Source organism: Microtus oregoni, unplaced genomic scaffold, assembly GCF_018167655.1.
Source record: "Microtus oregoni isolate MIOR12 unplaced genomic scaffold, Mior012 000023F_ref0000262, whole genome shotgun sequence".
NCBI classification, from domain to species: Eukaryota; Metazoa; Chordata; class Mammalia; order Rodentia; family Cricetidae; genus Microtus; species Microtus oregoni.
The window spans coordinates 29,658,525-29,681,714 of NW_024543082.1; the positions used below are offsets into that span (position 1 = coordinate 29,658,525).

Below are 23,190 nucleotides of genomic sequence, written 5' to 3' on the forward strand. Positions count from 1 at the left end.
AGAAATTGAACATCTGCCTCCTGAGGAGGTCAATTCGGATGGCAAGAATCTGGAGTAGTAATATTCACATCTGCACCCATGTCCAATAATCCTTCAATTACAATGTTATTTATTTATACTCTCAGTTTTGGTCTTTGATCATGTATAGAAGTCTTCTAAAATATGTGTTTTCTATTTTCAATTGGATTTTTTTATTCATCCTTCATTTCTATTCTATCATCCAGTGCAATATGGGATTTTACAACAAGCACTGGATTTTTTAATTTTCCTGGAAGGCATGTCCTCCACAGTGACTGAGAATGACTGGGCAACATTAAGCCTGGAGGTCTGTAAGAGGCCCCCTCCATGGTAATGGGTTGCCTTTTGTGTCTCTTGGTGATCTACATTCTTTGGTCCAATATCAGCCTTTGCTGCATCTTCTATATAATCCAGAAGATTGAGACCATCTATTTTTGCCATTCCCAGAGGAAACATTATTTCTAGGAATGCCTTGTCTACAATCCCTTCTCAGATGTCCTCTTCTACCACAATTAAAGCATTTGTTATTTTGATATCTATTCATATCTTTGGAAATTGCTTCTTCCACCCAAACCTCAGTATTATAGTCAAATGGCCTAACATTGACTATGTGCAGGATCCTTTGGTTCTGATGTTACCTTTAAAGACCCAAGTATCTTTTTGCATTCTAAGTTTTCATTTTCAAAAGCCAGAGATTCAATAAGTACTCATCTACATTTTTCATGTTACCCCTATTTGTACAGCTTTATTTAATATTTGTAAAAAGTCACTAAAGGTTACTCTTAGGTCTTGCATGATCTTAGTATATGATTCAATTCTTCTTCCTATTCTTGAATCCTGTCTCATGCATTCAAGGCTGGCACAGGGACAAGATGTGTTCATTTTAAATAGCTTGACTTTGTGGATCAGCATAACAACCCTCACCAATAATTAGATATTGGGAAACCTAAAATCCTTTGTCCCTACCTTTCTGTTCTAGGACTTTAGCCTCCTCTCTTCCATATCACTTCCATTGTGACTGCAGCCCATCTTTTAGTACCATTGAGACTAATTGAAGCCAATAAAATATGGAATAACCCTATTATTTGAAGCCCATGTCTTTACCATCTCCCAACAAATGGTGAATGCATGCCATAAGATACTAATGCTTGCTTATTTTTTTTTTTTAGATATTTCATACCTATAGGTTTCAATTTACATTCTTTGTTGCATTTTGGCATTGAGTATTTGTTGGCTTTTCAGAGGCAATAACAGAATAAGTAGCTAAAACTCTTAATAAGTCATCTTTGACTATGGGAGGTACTGGTGATGCTAAATCCTTTGCCTGTACTTCCTCTCCTTGCTTATCAGTTCTGACAAATTCCTCAATCAATTCAAATCTTTTTGCCACTGTATATGTAATGCTTGAATTTCTTCACCTGTGAATATTTCTAATGATTTCATCAAATCAATTAATTTCTGATTCTCACTTTGCACATATGATTCCAAGGTTTTAAATTTTTTCTGTTAATGATATTTTCTCATCCTTAGATATTATTTGGATGGCATGCAGATTGTCTTCCTGGAGATATTTCTATCTGCTAGCTTATCATAACTTTTAAACAGATTTTAATTGTCAATTTCAACAGTATGAATCCTTTTAGATAATCTCTCAGTATCCTTTTGTAAAGTTTCATAAGCTATTGGCATGGATTGAATTTTGCCTGTCAAATTAAGGTTATCATTTTCAATTGTATAAATTCTTTCAGCTAAAGACTGTATCCATCCTAAAAGTTTCTCATTCTTGACTCTGTTATCAAACCATTTCTTTAAGTATATAATATGAAGAACAAAACTAATAGCTGCCATGATCACAAAAATATGTGTACAAGGTAACTCAGATAGCTCTTGGCAGAATTCCATCCATAGTAGAAACAAAAGGGTTCTTAAATTCCTGGATGATGATATTGTCTGCAATTATCTTGGGGTTGGTTTAAAATTTTTAAATTTATTTATTTATTTACTAATCAAATAAACTTCCCTCCATTATAATTTTCAGAAAATTATTGTAGGAGTAATAATCTTGATTGGCCAGCAGCTGTCTTAGTTGTGGCAGGAAGGCAGGTCCTAGATCAGTACCTGAATTACCTGAGACTTAATTACTAACAAATTTAGTTAATTTCGTAAGAGCAGCACATCTGCATAAGGAGGTTTGAGTTGGGCAGACTATCCAGGAACCTAGAGCTTGCAGGCAGTTGTGAGCTGTGAGGTTACTGGCTGGAGCTTGGGCCAGGCATTTTCGGATCCAAACTGCGAACACAAATCTGTATCCAGGAGCAGGATTAGAGCCCCTGTTACCGGAGTCAGAGCTCGGCCTGATCAGAGAAAGCTGGCAGAAGCAAGAGAAGCCACGGAAGTGTTGTGGCAGAAAACCCGGGGTGGCAGTAACTCAGCCGCTTAGTAGGTGGGACCAAGTCAGGCTGGAGCAAGCTGGTGTGAAATTGCTAAGCTGCTGTGGGCCAGCCCAGCCAAAACTTGCACAGCTGTGTGCCAGAGGGGTAGTCCAGCTGTGTGGGGTGGAAGAAGGCCATGGGGGCCTGGGCAGGGGCCTGGCAGTGGCGTGGATTCAGACCACGCAGGCGCCAATTTGTTGGCATACGAATAAGTTCCACAGTAGCCTGGAATGGAGTATAACAAAGGTTTGTTTATCTGGGGATAAACTCACAGAGTAGCAATCTGCAGTTCTCTCCATGCGCTGAGAACTGGAACTGAATCCAGCAGCCAAGAGGCCCATGCATGCTTTTCATCTGCATTTATAGTACACGAGACCATGCCCAAATTGGGCTGGTATCTTAAAGGCTATTGACTGAGTGACTGAAGGAGTTCCACAACAAAGGATAGGTGTTCTGCCTAGAGCACCCCCTGGCAGCCTCAGGATACTTTGGGGGGACAACATTATGTGACTCAAACTTGCAGTTGCTAAAATGAGGCAACTCTCTTCTTTGAGTTGTTTTTTTATGTGCACATTGGCCTATTTTCAGACCCTTCCTGTGATGTTCTGTGGTATTTTAAGAGCTTGGCTTTGCTGGACTTCATTTCAAACTGTAGGTTCAGTTTCCATTTCCCCAAGCATGTGTTTTGCACTACAGAAGCATCAAGAAGCCAGGTGGTGGTGGCACATGCCTTTAATCCCAGCACTTGGGAGTTTGAGGTCAACCTGGTCTACAAGAGCTAGTTCCAGGACAGGCTCCAAAGCTACAGTAAAACCCTGTCTCTAAAATGCAAACAAAACAAAACAAAAACCAAAAAAAAAAAAAGAGAAAGAAATATGTGTGGAATATCTCAGTGGTAGAGCACTTGTGTAGCATAAGTGAAACCCTGAGTTTTATCTTTAGCAGCAAAAAAAAAAGGAAAAAAAAACAAATGAATAAATTAGTTTTTATTCTTTCCTAATGTATCTAAATGGCCCCACGTACAGTAGCTTAACTAGGAATTTTAACTTCATGATGGTGTGGAAGTGTACTCATAAAGTCATTCCACTTTTTAGTTTCAGTGTGGTAGTCTATGGGGTGCATGCAAAATCCAGCACCTTATTATATGAACAGACATCTATCTGGGTGATTTTCCCAGCTATAGGAAATGTAAGAATTCTAAGCAAGTTTAAATGTGCCCACGTTAAGATGGACTGTTGGTTATGTATAGCAAGTGTATTTTGGACTTGGACTTCTAATCTCTTTCCCCTCCTGCTTCTTCTCCTCTTTTTTGGTATTTTGGGATAGGAACACATGTATTTTAGGCTAGTATTAAATTCCCTCACCTCTCCTGCTCACCTCCCCAACTACTGGGATTATAGACAGACGTGCATTTATGCCCAGTTTGACTTGTGTTATTTTTCAAGTTGAATGACTCCGTGGTAACTCTGTGGGATACTGAGGAGCATCAACACTTGATGCATGGTGGAAGGACGTCTTCTCACAGCACTAACCTGAGCATCTCTCTATTCTGCAGAAACCAAGAAGTCGCTGTGTGTTGCCCTTGCCCTGGGCACTGTCCTTGTGGGTGCTGCTGTAGCTGTTGTTTTGCTTTGGAGGTTCTGTAAGTTTTGGGCTGGGTGCTGCCACTGTGTGCATGGCTATGACTGTAACCCTGCTCCCCAGGCTGAAGGAGTCACCTGATGCCTCCCAATTAGGTTTTTTCCTTCTGGACAAGGCAGCCCTTTCCTCCATGTACCCATGAATCTGTGCTTTGCTTTCACTACCCTGTGGCTTGGGAAATCCTAGAAATCCTAAACTAGTTCTCCCATCCAAGTACCAACCATGCTGTACCCTGCTGGGGCATGTTTAAGGAGGCATAGCCATAGCCTGACCCTTGGATATCACTGCACAACTGTGGTATCCTTGGCTGCCAGTCCCCTTCCTATGCCACATCTTGTAACTGAAGCCTTTTTAAGTGGCCTGGAGTGATGTAGACTCATGTGCACCTAGTGGACCACTGAAGCCCACGAGATGACAAAGAGGAGGAAGCGTGACGGCTCCCCTTACCCAAGCACCCTTCCCATTGGCTCTGCAGAAGAGTGCCCAGTGCTAGCTCCATGTGTGTGTAGGTGGCAATGATATATCCCTTTCTTATGAGGAGGCAGTTTCTTCTATTCACTGGGCTTGAGGGTGGATGGCAAGCTTTTTATGGGCTCTACAGTTTCTTGGATGCTCAGCCTGATGAGTCTCCCGCCCTTTCTTCCTTTAGTTCCAGAGGATAGCAAGTGCTCTACATCTGAGATGGAGTGTGGGTCTTCGGGTACCTGCATCAGCTCTTCTCTCTGGTGCGACGGGATCTCACACTGCCCCAATGAGGAAGATGAGAACCGGTGTGGTGAGTTTGGTGAGGAAGCACTGGGCTTGCTACGTTCGTCATATAGCAGCAGCTGGGGGACAGCCAAGCAGGGTTCTGTTCAGCCCACTGATACGTCTTAGCATAACTACACTCAGAATTGTGTTCCTGGCCCTGAAACACACAGAGTGATGGGGAGGTGACAAAGTCAGAAAGGACTCAGTCAGGATGGCAGTTCAAACAAGCAGGCTGTTGAAGATACAAGGTTTGTGTGCACTATGTATTCATCACGCATATATGAACAATCCCCACCACCACACATACACACACACACACACACACAAACTGCAGTGTTTCCACCTGTTTACCATACCTTCTTGGATGGCCGCTTTAAGAATTCTTTGCAAAGATGTCATTTCATTTTTCATGGGAGTCTGAGCACAACTCCCTTGTCCACAGGGCTCATGGCTGAGCAGCCCACCTGTGTTGACATGCTGCTATGACCAGTCACTTCCTGGTGGTCAATCCCATCTTGTACCCAGGATGCAATGCTTAGGTTGTGAGTGGAGAGGTAGAATACCTTCTTAGATTCTGAGCTGCTGGGAAGACATTTCTGTGTTCAAGATTTGGGTTTGTACAGTTTGCAGAGTTTTCATATGGAAGGGGCAAATGACCTGGCATGATATGTGCCCTGTATAGATGGGAATAACTTACTTTCATGCTTTTAAATGTAACATGTATAAGAATATGCATGGAGCATTCCCAAGAGTAGGGCATATACGAGCATGCACTTGCCCAAGTATCAGAACCCACCAATTCCTGTTTGATTTCTTTGAGTCTTTCTCAAAACTGTCAGGAAAAAAAAACCTGAAGAACTGTGATATGACTGTGGTCAACAGCCCCGTGGTAAGTGCTTGAGGATCATTGGCAGCTAATCCTAAGTGTTCTCACCACAAACGAGAGAAAGGACCTAGTAAGAAGGAGGGAGGTGAGCACATACAATTGTTAGTGGTGATGTTTCATGATGGACACCACAAACATATACATTCACTTATTATTTATAGCTCTGAAAGACTTAGGAAAAAAATACTAACACTTAAAAATATCTTGCTGGGACCTGTTTCTATGATGTTGCCTCCTCTTGCTCCTTATCAGTGTTCGAGAACAGATGGGAAGGAAGACAGCCACCACGCGGGCAGTTCCATCATTAACTGTGGAAGCATATAGTCTGAGCTACATTTAAACACTTTAATTTTGAACGTACTCGTAGACCTGCAGAGAAAGGCCACTCTGCCTCCAGCAATCACCTGGGCACTAACACACACTGATCACTGGACCTCTTCCCTGAGAGCCAGAGCCACGAATTTGTGTTGAATTTTATTTTTCCCTGGTGTGACCTTATGGGTTTGACAAAGACTCAGCAGTGACTGTGTATCTACATCCAGATGCCCTGCCCTAAGCATACTGTGCCCTGCACATTCCTCTGCCTGCGGTGTCTCCTCTCAGCCTCAGGTCTTTGACTACCTCCATAGCTTAGTTTTTCCAGAATGTTCTGGAGTGTGTGTTCTGGAAGTTGCATACTTTTCAGATTGGCTTCATTCTTTCTGCACTATGTAGTTGGGATTTTCATGGCTTTGTGGTTTCTCCTGGGTAATGAGTGATATCCTATTGCCTAGCATGTAGCAATGTGTGTATACCACATAAGTGTAATGTCACAGAAGGCAGGAATAAGGACGTTAGATCTCCTGGAACTATAGTTCTGAGCTGACCAACATGGGTGCTGAACTTGGGTTCTCTACAAGAGCAGTATGTGCTCTTAGTGGCTGAGTCATCTCTCCAGGCCTTGGGTTTTCTAGTCTGGACTCCTCATATGCTTGGAGTTGTCCGATCTGTTGGCTGCTGTGACTTCCTTTCACTTTGTGTCATGCCTCTAAGACCCCTTTGTGTGTGGCTTCTGTCAGAGCTTCATTCCTTGTGGCCTCTGTCAGGGCTTCATTCCCACTGACAACTGAATGACTTTCCACCATGTTGCTTGGCTATGACATCCAAAGATGATCACTAATGGGCTGTGGGCCATTTCCATTCAGAATTCTTTTAAAATGATTTCTATCAGGGAAACAGGGGTTCACGGTCCTGTGTGCACAACCATGGCCTTAGGAAGAAGCTGGGAACATGTGCATGGACAGTGTGGGACTGGACAGCCTCTGGAAGATGTGGATTGAGAGTCAAGAACTTATGAGCTCTCTTTCTCCCTGGGCAGTTCGTCTCTATGGACCAAGCTTCACCCTCCAGGTTTACTCATCTCAGAGGAAAGCCTGGTATCCCGTGTGCCAGGATGACTGGAATGAGAGCTACGGGAGAGCAGCCTGTAAAGAAATGGGCTACAAGTAAGTATGGTGCCTTCCATCACAACGGCACTGGCAGCAGGCAGACCATTTCTCCAACTCTGTATGTCCCGGGCACTGGATGCTGTAGACACTCGTTACCCTCCAAAAGCTGATCCTACAACCAAGGGCAACCTCAGCCTAGGCTCACTGCCACCTGTCCTGCGATCTTTCCTGGCTACTGGGAATGCCCATGCAGTGCTGGAGTCCCAGGACGAGGGACGTTAGACAAAGGCAATGGTCATTTTCTGTCCCTGGAACTTTTCAGATGAGCTGAGTCTTTGCTCTGTTCACTATAGGCAGGAGCCACTGAAGGCTCTGGGTGTGGAAGAGACCTGAGCAGAACCACACTTAAGAATTCTTTTCTGCCAACTGGTAATGGTTGCACAACTTTAATTCCAGCACTCAGGAGGCAGAGACAGTTAGATCTCTGAGACTGAGGCCAGCCTGGTCTATAAGAGTGAGTTCTAGGACAGCAAGGGCTACACTGAGAAACCCTGTCTCAAATAACCAAAGAAGAAAGAATTCATTTCTGTGTGCAGCAACCAGGGTTGAGAAGGAACAATTCCCGCCATCCCTTCCCGGCCAGGGGCTCCAGCATTGCCCAGCTTCTTCTGCTATAACAAAACACTTGAGGCTGGGTACTTTGTAAGGAATGGGGATTTATTTTAGCCCACTATTCCGGAGGAAATCAAAGATCATGTGTCGGCTTCTGGTGAAGGCCTTGTACTGTTTCACCTCACGGTAGAAAAGAGCCGATGAGCACATGTCAGGCGGGTATTGAGGGGACTAGATCTGCTGTAACAACCTGCTCTGGAGAGACTTAAATCAACCCCTTAGAAAGGCATTGATCCCTTTATGAGAGACAAGTTGCTGTGACACAAGGTTACTTAAAGTTCCTATTGCCTCTCAACACTGCTGCATCAGAGACCTCTCAGTGTGGAGCTGGAGCAGGTGAACCACATCCAAACTACGGCTCTCACGAAGCCTGGCAAGCCTCAGGCCTGGGAAGAGAGTTATGATTCTAATGGGGATTTCTCTTCCATGGGGCAGTTGTGAGATCCTATACACACTAGGGCATTCTATTTGCCAGTTCTCAAAGGTGAATTGCTATTTGAAATGAAAAGTTGACATCTCGGCTAACGAGACACTTCAAAATGCCACCATATGGGGCTGGGGAGACAGCTCAGTGGGTAAAGTGCTCACCACAAAAGCATGTGGACCTCAGGTTGATCCCCAACACCCCCATAAAGGCCCACATGAAGGCAAACTGTAATCTCAGTGATGGAGAGGCAGAGACAGGAGGATCTCTGGGGCTTGCTGGCCAGCCAGCCTAGCTGAATTGATGATGTCCAGGTCCTGTTGGAGAGTCAAGCTCAAAACACAAGAGGAGAAGAGGCCAGAAAGCTGATTCAGCAGTTAAGAGCACTGGCTCTCCTTCCAGAGAGTCTGAGTTCAGTCCCCAGCACCCACATAGGGGTTCACAACCATCTGTAACTCCTGTTCCAGAGGACCCAGTGCCCTCACCTGGCCTCTGAGAGCAGTAGGCTTATGTTTGATGCACAGACATACGTGCAGGCAGACACACATAATAATAATAAATAATAAACAGAAGGTGGAGAGCAATTGAGGGAAATGCTCAGGGTTGACTCTGGTCTCCACATGCTCACATATATCTTGTGTACACAGAGACACCTCCAGATCCAGAACCAGTGGGGATTTTATAACAAGGCAGACTAACAACTGTACATTTTATTAGACTGTGTGTAATTGGGCATCTTTAGCAGCCCATTGTCCTGGCTAACTCTGTGTCTGAAACACAGCTGATGAAAGATTCTGACTTTACAAGTCAAGGTTTCTGGAGTTCACACAGCATGGATGAATCTGAACTTAGGTTTTGTTTTCTGGAGCATCCAGGTGTTCCTTCTATTGTAGCCATGCTCCCAGGTTGGCTTTGTGATGTGGGGCATACTCTGTGAGCTCATATGCTTAAAACATCATTTTCAGTAAGATTTTCTGTCATCTCCAGGGACAATTTTTATCGTAGTGAAGGAATACAAGACATCTTCGGGACAAGAAGCTTTATGAAGCTGAACATAAGCGCGGGCAACATCGACCTTTATAAAAAGCTCTACTACAGGTACAGAGGGCTCCTTTGATTTGCAGAATTTGAGAAGGATGAGGAGATCCCATAGATGCTGCCTTCCTGAGTCGATTTCTCTAGACTGTATTCTGGGTGGTGGTAGTGGATAAGCTTCACACTGGTAGAGTTAGAGACAGGACCTGCACGGCAACCTTGGCTTCATTCTAGCAACTATCTGGGACTTACATACCATTTTGCCATTTTGGTTTTGATCTCTACTGTCTGCCAGACTTTTGTGGCTGTTTATTTGTTTACTGGGAGAGGAAGTATGTCTGCTGTGCTAGGGTTTATGCTAGTTAGCTCTTTGTCCCTTTGTAGAGAAAAGGGTTTTATTTTTGTTTTTGTTGACTCATTCTTTTAGAGATTCAAGTTGCTTATAGCATGACACAACTCTAGCAGGGTCCCAGGGTCACATCTCACCGTGGCAGCAACACTAAGTAAGCTCTGTATGGCCTCTCTCCTTCTCCTTATGAGGCTACCAGGATTCTGTCACAGAGACTCCTGCATCCAAAGACAATTTCACATCACAGTTGCCTCAATCAAGTCTCTGCTCTCTCAGTACCCGGAACATAGACTCTGGGACTTATTTCTGGCATCAGCTCAGAGAGTAAAACTGTATGGCACTTTGGGCACTAGGAGTGCAAGAGATCTTCTGGCCCTTGACTTCAGCCCATGGCTGGCAGTGAGAGGATGACATGGGGTGATGTTCTGGGCCCTGGTGCAAGTTTCTAGTTCAATAAACATTTGTTGTACCCAAGCCACAGATCATAGGGCTAATGGCTGAGCTGCTGGGAGTTTGGAGGGGGACGCAGACTGTCGTCATTTGTGTGTATGTTTACAGGGTCATTGCTCTTCTCCAGGTGCTTTTGATGTTGTGCAGAGACTTCCCAGGGTCTCATTGCTCATCTCTAGGCGGCTCAGGTGCTTCTAGGGCCAGCTGTCAGGAACTACATGTCAGGGCTGGAGAACTAATCACTCACTCTACCTCTACTGAGTTGCTTGCCTTCCTGGTGACTACCAGTCAGGATGTCCTGCCTTAGGCTGGCTGTCCCTGAGAATGTAGCAGGGCTGACCAAGCTGGAGAGCAGTGTCTGACAAGGTCTACTATCCAGACAGCAGGGCTTACCATAGGCGGCAGGGGTTTTATGTGAATTGAATGGCTCTTTGTCTTCTGGAAGGACTCTGGCCTAGGATTTTGCCTAGCTGGCAAGTGCGGAAGGGAGGAGAGAGGAGGTATAGGCTGCTGTTGCAGAAGGGACCACAGCAGGGAAGGGATAAACTCAGCTCACCATCCTAGGTGAGGGCCTTCACACTTCCAGAGGTGGCTGGCAGGAAAGGTATTGTCTAGTATTGGGTTCCTTAAATTGTGACTCCTTTACACCTGAGAAAATTTTATGTGACCCAGGTATATAGAACCATTGACCAAGGTTTCTTTTCCACCAGGTCCCATAGCCGTTTAGTCCCAAAGAAATCAAACAGAGGTCTACATTAATTATAAACTGATTGGCCTAGTAGCTCAGACTTCTTATTAACTTTATAACTTATATTACCCCATAATTCTTGTCTGTGTTAGCCACCTGGCTTGGTACCTTTTTCAGCGAGGCAGTCACATCTTGCTTCCTCTGTGTCTGGGTGATGACTACAGACTGACTGTTTCCTCTTCCCCAAATTTGCGTTGCCCCACCTATACTTCCTGCCTGGTTACTGACCAATCAGTGTTTATTTAAAATACAAGTGACAGGGTACACAAGTCTCACAGCCCCTCCATGTTTTTAAAAAACATGAACTCTGAATCTAATCTCCTTTGTTTAGCTTTTCTACTGATCATTTTCCATAACAACTTGTAAACAACATTCTAAACAAAGGCAAACATTTATAATCCATTTTTGGGGATGTGGGTATAGCTTTCCAGGCTACTTCCTGCTGATTGGGGGTGCTGATAACCTTATGGGGACCTAAAGAAAATTTAAAATTATGATCAAGTCCTGACTGGAGTATCCTGTAAGGCTTGATCATCTCAGGCAGCAGTCTTTGAACTGTTCTGGATGCAGAACTCAGACATCTGGGCCATCTGTTCCTATTAGAGATTTCTTATGGGGGTCTTCCTTGGTCAAACCTGATTTTTCTTAATGCAGAATGAACCCACAGTCCCTCATTTCCTGTGGAAACAAAAGCAAAACCTCTTCTCCACAGTAACATACCTTTTGACTTATATTTTAAAGTAAAAGTATTTTCAAAATATATATGTTGGCTTAATCCAGCAGCATTTATAGTCAAATGTCTTGTGGCAGCTTTTGTTCCTTCCTCAGCCATCAAACAATTTAAAGACAACACAATAACATTCAGTATTCAGACTCTCTGTGTATTTTTCATCTTTACATGGCTTTATTTTAACTTCTATTTCTTTTATTTTTAATTTTTGGCTTTTTGAGACAAGGTTTCTCTGTGTATCTTTGGCTGTTCTGGAATTCACTCAGTAGACCAGGCTGTCCTTTCACTCACAGAGATCCACCTGCCTCTGCCTCCCAAGTGTTGGGATTAAAGGTGTGCACCACCACACCTTGAACTCACAGAGATCCATCTGCCTCCCAAGTGTTGGGATTAAAGGTGTGTACCACCACACCTTGAACTCACAGATATCCATCTGCCTCTGATTCCCAAGGGATTAAAAGTGTGTGCCACCACACCCAAATACTCTCTTTCTTTCTTGTTTTAAGGACTTTATCTTTTTTCTTTTTTGCATATATTTTTAAACATACTGTAAACTGTTTAGAGGCTTTTTTTTTATCTGAAACTATCTTTACTGTATTTCTCTTTTTCTGACCACATGTGTCTTTTTTTGCTAATCGATATGGCTAGGGTGAAACAATGGTTTTGAAGGCTGGATCCAGACTATTTCTTAGTTTTTTTCTGAAAGTCTAGCCTCATGGCAGGGGTACTGGTCAGAGCCATGTTTATTGCCACAACTCTATGGCATTTAAAGGTCCCTGACACCACCACCAACTATGCAGTCAACTTTTCATCAGCACCATTTAAGTGTTTCATGGCAGGACCTCTTAAAAGAGCTGCAAGGTTTTGAAGTTAAAAGCTGTGTCCAGAAGCCTCTCGTAAATGAGAGCGCTTGCCTCTAGCAAGCAGAGCTCACCTGAGAAAGTGCTGCTATCAAGAAGCTGTACTTTATTCTTTTCTATCTAGAGTAACTTCCCAAGCTCTTTCAGGCTTTTAAGTGGGTTTGGTCAGCCCCACGTTGGCACACCATTTCTTGACCGAGATTTCTGTCCCACCTGGTCCCACAGCCTTTTAGTCCCAAAGAAATCACACAGAGGTCTACATTAATTATAAACTGATTAGCCTAGTAGCTCAGGCTTCCTATTAATTCTTATAACTTATATTAGCCCATAATTCTTGTCTGTGTTAGCCATGTAGGTTGGTACCTTTTTCAGCGAAGCTGTCACATCTTGCTTCCTCTGAGTGACATCTGCAGACTGACTATTTCCTCTTCCCTGAATTCTTGCTACCCCCACCTCTACTTCCCACCTGGCTATTGGCTAATCAGCATTTATTTAAAATACAAGAGACAGGGTACACAAGTCCCACAGCATAGGACTATAAGATAGATACACAAACCACATGCTTACTGATAACAAATCATAAATAAATCTGTCTTCAAGCACTAGTTATGAATACATATGATTTTGCTACTTACTACAGCTTAAAACAAATTTGCATACTAATGAGATGAATAAGTTTGTTAGTATAGCACAATATAACCTAAAAAATGCGAATTTACATACACAGGAGTAATGATAGGAAAATACCAAGAGTTCTGCATTCTGTAATTAAACTTGTATATATTATACACAGAAATGGGGCATTGCAGTAACATTCTACAGCTCCTTACACACACAAGCCTAGAACCCGCAGAGAGGCATTTGCAGGGGCATTCGTTGGTGCATATGGCCTGACTGTGTGTGTGTACAAAGTGCCCGTGGTGTGTGTTCAGAGTCGAGGCTTCAATGAAGTCATTGGATGCAGAAATGCCCTCTTTCCAATGTTCCCTTCTTGAGGCTCTCCACCTGGTACCCTGGTGGGAGCACATGTTATCCAGGGCAGGTGATGGCAGCTCTTTATTTGGGGGTTTGGATAGGTTCCCATTCAGTGTGTGCTTGGGTGACAGTGGAGTGGGCTTATACATGAGAGACTCTATCTGTCGAAGTGGCCCTAAGGGACATCATGTTTGGGAAGTCAACGTCTCCTCAGAACCACAGCTGGCAGTTGATGGCATCAGGACATCAGGACTGTGTGCTGTTCGGTGCGCCAGGGACAGTGTCTAGGACGGAATACACTGATTCTTTCTTTCTCATACACAGCACGGGAAGTTTGGCTTCCAACTGAGCGCTGCTTTTTAAAATTTGTTTTGTTTTAGTCACTGGCAAAGTGTTGATTTCGTTGTCATCTGTGGTTTGCATGTAAAGCCGTCCAGGGAAGTTGGAAGTTTCCAGACCACTCTCTGATGACATTAGTTGATGCCTGCTCATTCGTTGGTAGCAGCGTCATGCTATGTAGCCAAGGCTAGCTTTGGATTGGTGATTTTCCTGCCTCAGACTCTTGGGCACTGAAATTTCAAATGTTTTATTGTGATACCCAGACTAGAGGATGATTTTAAATTATACAAGGGCAGAAGTGAAAGCTGATGCAACTGCGCCCTCACCCCCAAGCCACTGTCCTAGCAGTTTCATAGGTCATTCTTGCACCGAAATGTGGGCAGGAAGAATTTCAGAGTTCATTCAGATCTTTAAAATACTCCTATGTGGGACATTTTGGGGTTAGGACTCAAATGTAAGAACAGAGTTGATTCATTTCATGTGTTCCTTCATTTAAATTTATCTAGCCTATTTATGTGGGGGTACTGCTATGATACACATGTGGGGGTCAGAGGAATCAGTCCTCTCCATGTGGATTCCAGGGATTGAACTCAGAGTGTCAGACTTGGAGGCAAGTACCCTCAACTGCTGAGCCATCTTCTTGCTGGGCCTTAGCATGACTATGGTTTGGGGCTGTGGCCCTCTGCATATGGTTAGGTATAAAATTTCCACTTATATTGTGTTGGGAATCCAAAGTTTTAAGATTTTGGCACATTGCAGACCAGGGACAAACTTGAATTGTTGTTGTTAGTTGTTGCTGTTTTTGGAGACATGATTTTTCTGTGTAACCTTGACTGTCCTAGAACTCATTCTGTCGACCAGGCTGACCCTTGAACACAGAGATCTGTCTTCCTCTGCCTCCCAAATGCTGGGATTAAAGGTGTGCACCACCATGCCTGTCTTTGAATTGTAATCTTATTCTACCTGTTGGAAAAAGGCAGAGGGAGGGTTAGCATCATGCCCAAAAGTGAATAGCTGGGATCTGATCATGGTACTCTGATTGTATCCATTCTTTGCCACTATCCCCATGTAGATCTAGTCACATAAGTAGGGTCATTAGTGGTAGACAGGAGGCAACACTAGAAGACCTCAGTGTCTTCATTCCTGGGTGTGGTAACCAGAGTCCTTTCTTTCCAGTGATTCCTGTTCATCCCGCATGGTGGTTTCCTTGCAATGTATACGTAAGTAACTTCCCAAGGGCACTTCTCTATGCTTCTGAGTAGGAGCCAGTCTTTGGCTTTGGGAAAATGTTCCTGGGTCTTGGGATATGGTGAGGGGAGTCTCCAGATGTCCCTGGAGCCCTCTTGCTTACACTCTTATCTCTGTTTTGGAATTTTGCTGCGTTGTGGTGTCTATGAGAACAGGTGATGACTGGACTCTGGCGGGCCTTGTTTTTAGGTGCTACCATGAGTGGGGAGCCCTGGTGGCTCCTTCTCCATGAAGTGGAGGGATGAGCTGTTTGTGATCCTGGAGCCTTTGCAGCAGTAACCTGGCCTAGGGCAAAGCCAGAGCAGTATCATTCATTCTTGCCCTGGGGCACACAGCTTCTGGGGTTCCTAAGGAGAAAGCCTGACTCTACCTTTGCTCGATAGCTCGTATGGTAGCTAATTAGCCCCCCACCCCCTCCCCATGTGTGCCAACTACCCATGAACCCCACACTGGGTAACTATGGATAGTTAGCCTAGGCCTGTTGAAGCTCACCTTTCAGCAAAGAAGCTCTGAGTCTCCATAAGGTCCCCAGTTGGTGTTGTACATCAGGAGCCTCACAGGTGCTCCCACTAACTCACAACGAGGTTCAGGTGGCACTTAGATGGTACGTCCAGAAGCCCTGCCCCACACTGTGCTGAGATGTACCAGGTCTGCTCAGCTAGCACCCCATAGCAGCCACTGGCATGGGGCCCTTCCAGGACATCAGGTAGTCTCCAATATCAACTTCTCATATTACCTTGATTTCTCTCTGTTGAGAACTTACCCCACACCTGTGAAGTTCTAGGGTTGTCCCTTGCCCCCTCACCCTCCACCCCTGCTTCAGGCCAGCATGGGCTGCTAACTCTGGAGTAGATTTCCTCTCTCAGTCAACTGGTCAGCAGATAACCTGTTTCTTACTTCTTGAGAGGTGCTCAGCCTTCATTCACCCCATTAACCTTTTCCTATCTCCTCACGCAGCCCCTCGCATGACCTCACCTCCTCTCATCTCCCCTTTTTAGCACAGGCTGAATCCCTCACTCATCTCCTCACTGACTCCTGGCCTCATCTACCACCCTTTTCTTTGCCCAGAAGTCCTGGGAGGACCCTGACTGTATCAATCTCCCTGAGGAGCCTGTTACCCAGGACCTTCCCAATCATGCCTATCAGAGATCTGGTGGGACTGGGTACCTAGAAGGATTAGCCTGTGCTCCAACCAGGAAACGAGTGGCCCCTTGGATCCTTCGCACCCCACTTGCTTATTAAGACTCCTAAAAACAGGGAAAGAGAGGCAGAGACAGCCATCTTCCATCAGCCCCATTGCCTGGGGAAGCCAAAGAAAGGCAGTTGAGTTGAGTACACATGATTGGCTCTACGCTGCTCCTGGTGTCTCCTGTTGACTAACACCTAGCATCTGCTTGTCACCCTCAGAGTGTGGGGTCCGCTCAGTGAGTCGCCAGAGCAGGATTGTGGGTGGATCGAATGCCTCACCAGGAGACTGGCCCTGGCAGGTCAGCCTGCACGTCCAAGACACCCATGTCTGTGGAGGCTCCATCATCACCCCTGACTGGATTGTGACAGCCGCTCACTGTGTGGAAGAGTATGTTTATATTCTATGATGGCAGGGTGGAGTCACATGGCTCAAGACTCCTGGGTTTGGAGTGTGGCTCTGCCACCAGGGGACCCACAGCGAGCTGTATGGCAGCTGCTATGTGTGTATCATGGGGTGAGTGCTGCTGGGTGGGGAACATATGCCCTGCAGGTGTACAGTCTCATCCCCTCATTAGACAAACGTGCATGTGGTCTCTCCTGTCTGCTGCTGCATCCCAGCCTAGGATAGGGATGCTCACAGTTAGGGAACAGCCATCTCTTCCTCTTAAATCCCAGACTCTGAGGTCCCTCTGGTAGTTCAAGCTCTTCTAAAATCCCAAAGAAAATCCCAGATGCAAGGAAGAGCGTGACTGGTATCAGACTCCAAGTATGTCCATCAGTAGACATGTAGTAAGCACCCGCAGTGTGTCAGTAAATGCTCTGGCGTATAGAGATTCGTGAGACAGTCTTGTCAGAAATGTGATTTTAACTCTCACAGAACGGTGTCGGCCCTACTGCGGTCGGGTGCAGAGGACGGGAGAAGTAACAGAATCCTCAGAGACCTGTTCAGCAGCAGGGAGCTGTAGGAGGTGGGAGGAAAGTGGGGAGCACCCTGCCACACCGTTGTACTCTGTGGCTTGGGGTACTCATCTCACTCCAGACCTCAGCTCATGTGTTTTAAAGATGTAGAGGGAGCCCCTCATGTCTGTGGTCCTGAGTTCCATATGCTGTTCCCCTGTCTCCCAGACCCCTCAACAAACCGAGGTACTGGACGGCGTTCGCGGGGATTTTGAATCAGTTTAACATGTACTACGAAAAAAGACACCTGGTAGCAAAAGTGATTTCCCATCCAAATTACGACTCCAAGACCAAGAATAACGACATCGCTCTCATGAAACTGCAGACGCCTCTGACTTTTAATGGTATGTGAGGCTCATTCCACTAGAGGGCAGCAACACCCTCTAGTTGTTTGGGTCAGAGCCAGCTTCAAACACTGCTTACCGTCCCTATGGGACAGCATCCTCTCCTGCTGAGGCCATTACCTGGCTGATAATTTGTGAAGATCTGCTTTTAAAAATGTTTAAATTATTTTTTAAACTTTTATGTGATGGGTGTCTGGCCTGCGTGTATGTCTGTTCTCCACTTGTGTGCCTGGAGCCCACAGAGGCCAGAAGAGGGTGGGTGTCACATTCCCTGGGACAGTTGTGAGCCTCCCTGTGAGTGCTGGAAATCAAACATGGCTCTTCTGAAAGAGCAGCCAGTGCTCCTAACTACTGAGCCATCTCTCCCAAGAAAACTGTTTTTTTTTTCTTTTTAAAACAAATATGTTCTGAAAACAGGATACTTTAAAATTGAAATGTAGACCCTTAGTTTTTTTTTTTTAAATGTGTTTTCTCACCAATATTTTGTAAGAACTTAAGAATCACAGAAATGGAACTAATGTATTTTAAAAAGAACTTTGATAAGTTTGTTCATTAAAAATAGTCTGTAAACTATTTCCTTATTTATTTATTCATTCAATCAATCATTCATTTTTGGTTTCTCGAGACAGGCTTTCTCTATGTAGCCCTGGCTGTCCTGGAACTCACTTTGTAGATAAAGCTGGTCTCGAACTCACAGAGATCCATCTGCTTCTGCCTTCCAAATGCTGAGATTAAAGGCATGTGTCACCATTGCTAGGGTCTACTTCATTTTTTAAGCATATACTTTTAGATTCATTCTTTGAGATTTTAACAATGTATACAGTGTATTTTTGGGGGGCAGTTTCTCATGTAGCTTAAGCTGGTCCTTCTAAATAGCCATGTACGGCCTTGAGTTTCTGGTCCTCTTGCTTCCCCGCCTGAGTGCAGGGATTACATGCATGCGCCACCATGCCTGGTTTTATGAGGTGCTGGGAATGGACCCCAGGGCTTTGTGTACACTAGGCAAGCACTCTGCTAACTGGACTACATCCCCAGTCTCTTCTTTAGCTTATTACCCTTTTTCTAGTCTATGCAAGAGCATGGGAGTTTCTAGAATCTACAGGTAATGACAGACTTCTCTTCTGAGGCGCTTGTATTCAAACAAGCGTGTGTACTCACACACAAACTAGCAGATTCTCGAGAGATGGTGTGACTTTGGGGCAAAGCCATCAGCTTCTGAGCAATGGCCGCCACCAGTCCTTTCCTCCTCTGTCACTCAGAGCCTGTGTGCTGTGTTTTAGAAACAGAGTCAGCACTTAATTCTAGATGTAATAGCAAATGACCATAGGAACTGTCAGAAAGCAGGCCTGCCAGGACGGGAACACGGTTTCGTGCAGGGGCATGACATAGGACAGTCAGGGGAGACTCTCACAGAGGCCCTTAGACCTGGATAACTCACCCACTATTCTTCTTTAAACAGATGTAGTGAAGCCAGTGTGTCTACCGAACCCAGGCATGATGCTGGATCCAGCCCAGGAGTGCTGGATTTCAGGGTGGGGGGCCACCTATGAGAAAGGTGAGGCTTTGGGCCACCCAGGATAGGACGCTGATTTCCACAGCTGGACCTGTTCATTTGAATTTCAGTTCTGTTATTCAGTGGCTAATGGCTTTGGGCAATCTACCCAAGTTATGTGACTTTTTCCCTGTTTGATTAACAGAAGACATCAGATTAACCCTACTTAGCACATAGGGAAAGGCTTGGCATTGGGCTGGACTGAGGGAGGACTTTCTCATTCCTGTGACAAAATACTCGACGAAAGTAACCAAAGGGAAGAAGGGTGTATTGTCCGCAGTTTGGAGATGCAGTCCATAGTGAGGGAACTCAAGGTGTTGGGTCACGTATATGTAGTCAAGATGCAGAAAGGGAGAGATGAATGCTGAGGCTTAGCCCACGTTCTCCTTTTTATTCAGCCTGGAATCCAGCCCATACAATGGTGCCACCCATCTTTGGGGCATTTTCCCTACTTGATTTGGCTGCTCTAGAAACTCCCTCATAGACAGGCTCAGAGGTTTGTCTCGCAGGTGATTCTAGATCCTGTCAATCAATGTCAACCATTAGAGGGAGGGAGGGAGGACGGAAGAGAGGGATGAGATTGTCTACATAGAATGTGGGTTTCTTGAGGAAGATGTCCACAAGACATGCTGGCTGACACCTCTGTTGTTAGGGAAGACCTCAGACGTGCTGAATGCTGCCAAGGTATTCCTGATCGAGTCCTCCAAATGTAACAATAAATACATATACAACAACCTTATCACACCAGCCATGTTCTGTGCCGGCTTCCTGAATGGCACTGTGGACTCTTGCCAGGTAATTTTGAGTTCTTTTTTTCAACCCTGGAGTGTGTAGTTCCCATTGAACCCTGTGAGACATGGGGCCCTTAAGGGGTAAGAGGTACCTCCCTGGGGCACAGGACCAGTTGGAAGAGCTGTGGGGAAAGATGGTCACTAGCAGCGTTTACGCCTCTGGCAGAAGCCAGTGCTTAGCATACTATGGTCTCAAGAGATACTTTTGTTTGCACAAGTGTTGGTGTAGTTAAAGTGTGTTCTGCCATGCACTTGGTAACAGCTAGCTGGCCTGGACCAACTTCGTCCTTTGGATTATGTCTCTATGACCATTGCCTCCTGCCGAGGAGACAGACCCAGACCCCCTTTCATATCCAGAGACTCTGTCCTCTCGGCGTGGTGTGTGGTGGCCAGGGTGCTGGCGTGGGCCTTTCTCTTCTCAGTAACCTGCTGTGTTCCCCAGGGAGACAGCGGAGGGCCGCTGGTTACTTTGAAGAATGACATCTGGTGGCTGATTGGGGACACGAGCTGGGGCTCTGGCTGTGCCAAGGAGTTAAGACCTGGAGTGTACGGGAATGTGACAGTATTTACAGACTGGATCTACCAGCAAATGAAGGTAACATCCTGATTCCTGGGGTGTCTATCTCCTTGAGCTCAAGTCACAGGTCTGGGAAGAGTGCACCATGGCAGGAAGCAGACACTTTCATATCCTGAACTGCTTGCTCCTGGATCACCTTTCACCCCTCTGTTCCAGAGCTCCCCTCTCCCAATCCCTCTGGTTTCCCACTCCCTCTAGATCCCTGAGACTGTGGTGCCTGCTCACCTCTGGCGGTGGCTGGGGGTAGTGGTGGTGGTGATTGTGTGTGGGGGGGGGCATATCAACCTCACTGTCCTCCCTGCTATTGCTGATGGCAGAGCTGGACTCACAGGACCTTCTTGGCTCCCATTCTAGTGAACGGTCAGCAGAACCAGGCACCGGCATAGTCAGAATGGCACTCTTCCTCAGAGGGGTCTCTTGGGGGAGCTTTAGGGCAGCCTTCATGTTTGGAGGGAGATGGGTGGCTAGAGATCTCAAGTCCCCAACATGGGACCAGGGGAGTTGGCACAGCATGGAAGAAGCCAAGGGGTTCCTGTGAGTCGGTCCTCCTGGCTCATTCACACACGGTTAGAGCTCCAGGCCCTTCCATCCCAGGGATCAGAATGATGGTCTCCTTAGACACAAACTCATAGGAGGGGTTTCTAGAGAAAGAGAATATCCCTTAGTATCTGCCTGATAAAGAGGGACCAAGACTGGGGCATTGTCATGAGGCCTGACCATGTCAATGCAAGTGAAACCTGGGCTCAGGGTATCACATCGTTCCACGAGAAACCCTCTCCTGGCAGAGGCAGAAGTGGAAACAGAGAAGCCAGACTGTGCTTGGGAGGCACAAAGAGGAGGCTAGAGAGAGGGGCAGAATGTAGGGAGCTGACCAGCAGGTATTCTTAAGCCCGAAGGCCACTCGGCATGACTGAGGAAGGCCAGTGCTGAGTGGGAAGGGACAGCACAGGTAAGAATGGCGGACCCCACACATGACATCTCTTGGTAGAGCGTGTCCTGAGCCAAGCAAGGCTTCTGGGCAGAGACCCATGTGCTTTTTGCCCCTGTGACCTGAGCTTGACCTGCAGAAGTCTGTGAGGCCTGTGCTCAGACTCTGGGTTTCTCACATCACCACGGGGGAAAAAAGGCAGCTTTGTCTGTGTTAGGCGAGTAACCTCATCTCTTCTTCCTGTCTGCACAGGCGAACAGCTAATCCACCCACGTGGCCTTTGTCCCTGACTTCTTTTGTCTTCGACACCCTTCCGCAAGAAAACCCAGGGGCTGATTTTTAACTCCTGTGTACAATGTACCTTTTGAGATGATTCAAAGGGCCTTTCACTTTATTAAACAGTGACTTGTCTGACTGTGCTCCCTGGTCCTGTGCGGGATCCAGTGCCCCACCCCAGGTCACTTCTGTGGCTCCTAACCAGAAGGGATCCTGCCGGGCTTGGGCACAAAGGGCCAGATGCCAAGGAGGGTGGCACCGTCATGCTAGGCCTCCTTTTTGGTTTATTCTCAGACCTCTTTTGGATGAGCAAGGATTGTGATCTCTGAGCAGCCTGATGGCCTGAGAAAGAGTAGGGAGGCCTTGGGCCCTGGGACAGACACCTTAAAAGAGAACTAACTACCTGTAGCCTGTGGCCTGGCTCTGCTGTGCAGTTTGGGCTGGTCGTACTATAATGATTTCATTAGCAGCCAGAGTGAACACAGCTTGGAACAAATGGCTTGCACTCCTGCATGTTGACATGACAGCCACTTCCAAGGGTGATGTAGCCTTTGCCAGGCCGAGAGCCTTCAGAGCAAAAAGCTAATGTCACCATGTTCCCCTTGGGTGAGCCCCAGATGGTGTAGTTCAGTCTGGTTCTCGGCTCTCCACCACTGTTTTCTCAGCCTCTCAGAGCCTTGGACACAGGCAAGGCCTGGTACCTGATGGAGCCCGTATAGTTCACCTAGACACCCGGAGGATGAGGTTCATCAAAGTCAGGGACACATGATTCCACTCACCTTGCTTCTGGGTCATGTCTCTCCTCTTACTACCTCGCTGCTCCTGGAACACTAGCCCAGACAGATGGCTAGAGTTAACCTCCATTTGAACTGTGTGATTGTGCCTCAGACCTCTTCCAGATGGTGAGGTTGTTCTGTAGAATGGGGATGGGACTGGAAGTCCTTAGTGTGGGACAAAGATGAAAAAAAGAAGTCATTGTCCTGTGTTCTCTTCTGTTCCTGGGTTTTCACCAGGAAGACCATCCCAGAATTATCAAGTATGAAGTATTAGTGTCTTACCTCTGGAGAGGCTCTGCCTCCTTTCCTCTGCCCAGTTATCCAGAAGGCAGTGGATGGGTCACAACTGGGACTCCATCTTTTCTGTGAAGGGACTCCTATCCAGGGGAGGGCCATCTACTCCATGATGGTTCCTCTTGGAGCAACACCCAGGGACTTTCTGGATGCAATGCCATACTAAATGTGTAAGCACCTTGAAGTGTGAGAACATGTCCCCTCCTCAGCTCTCCCTCTCTGTGCTCTTGGTTGATTGTTTCCTGCTTTATGTCTGTTCTGAGTTTCCACTGTGAAATATATAAATAAAGTTTATAATTTTTTCCATTATTTATTGGATCTGTGGTTGTGCCCCAGGGGCAGGGCCAGGCTGCAATAGTTCGGGAAGGATGTCAGAGCTGCTGCTGGGTTGGGGAGTGATCCTGTCAGAACACCAGCCCGGCCCTGGTTGGATCCTGTGTTTGGACTCTTGCAATGTCTTCCAGTGACTCCTGTAAGATCTTTACCAGCACAGCACCCCCAAAGCCAGACTCCAAGAGCCACC

At 46.0% G+C, this 23,190-nt stretch overlaps 1 protein-coding gene across 2 annotated transcripts in view; it reads left to right on the forward strand.

Moving 5' to 3' along the window:
- Nucleotides 1-22,976, forward strand: part of Tmprss2 (transmembrane serine protease 2) — a 46,201-nt gene extending 23,225 nt beyond the window's left edge. Inside the window, exons 4-14 of one of the 2 annotated variants that reach the window (XM_041673198.1) lie at nucleotides 4,006-4,092; nucleotides 4,741-4,875; nucleotides 7,085-7,211; nucleotides 9,238-9,348; nucleotides 14,913-14,956; nucleotides 16,392-16,560; nucleotides 17,298-17,473; nucleotides 18,933-19,028; nucleotides 19,678-19,820; nucleotides 20,259-20,411; nucleotides 21,574-22,976. In XM_041673198.1, the coding sequence (XP_041529132.1) occupies nucleotides 4,006-4,092; nucleotides 4,741-4,875; nucleotides 7,085-7,211; nucleotides 9,238-9,348; nucleotides 14,913-14,956; nucleotides 16,392-16,560; nucleotides 17,298-17,473; nucleotides 18,933-19,028; nucleotides 19,678-19,820; nucleotides 20,259-20,411; nucleotides 21,574-21,585 (1,253 nt within the window). In that variant the 3' untranslated portion in view covers nucleotides 21,586-22,976. The remainder of the gene's footprint in view (nucleotides 1-4,005; nucleotides 4,093-4,740; nucleotides 4,876-7,084; nucleotides 7,212-9,237; nucleotides 9,349-14,912; nucleotides 14,957-16,391; nucleotides 16,561-17,297; nucleotides 17,474-18,932; nucleotides 19,029-19,677; nucleotides 19,821-20,258; nucleotides 20,412-21,573) is intronic. The other variant, XM_041673199.1, reaches the window with a different exon arrangement.
- Nucleotides 22,977-23,190: the final 214 nt, after the last annotated feature.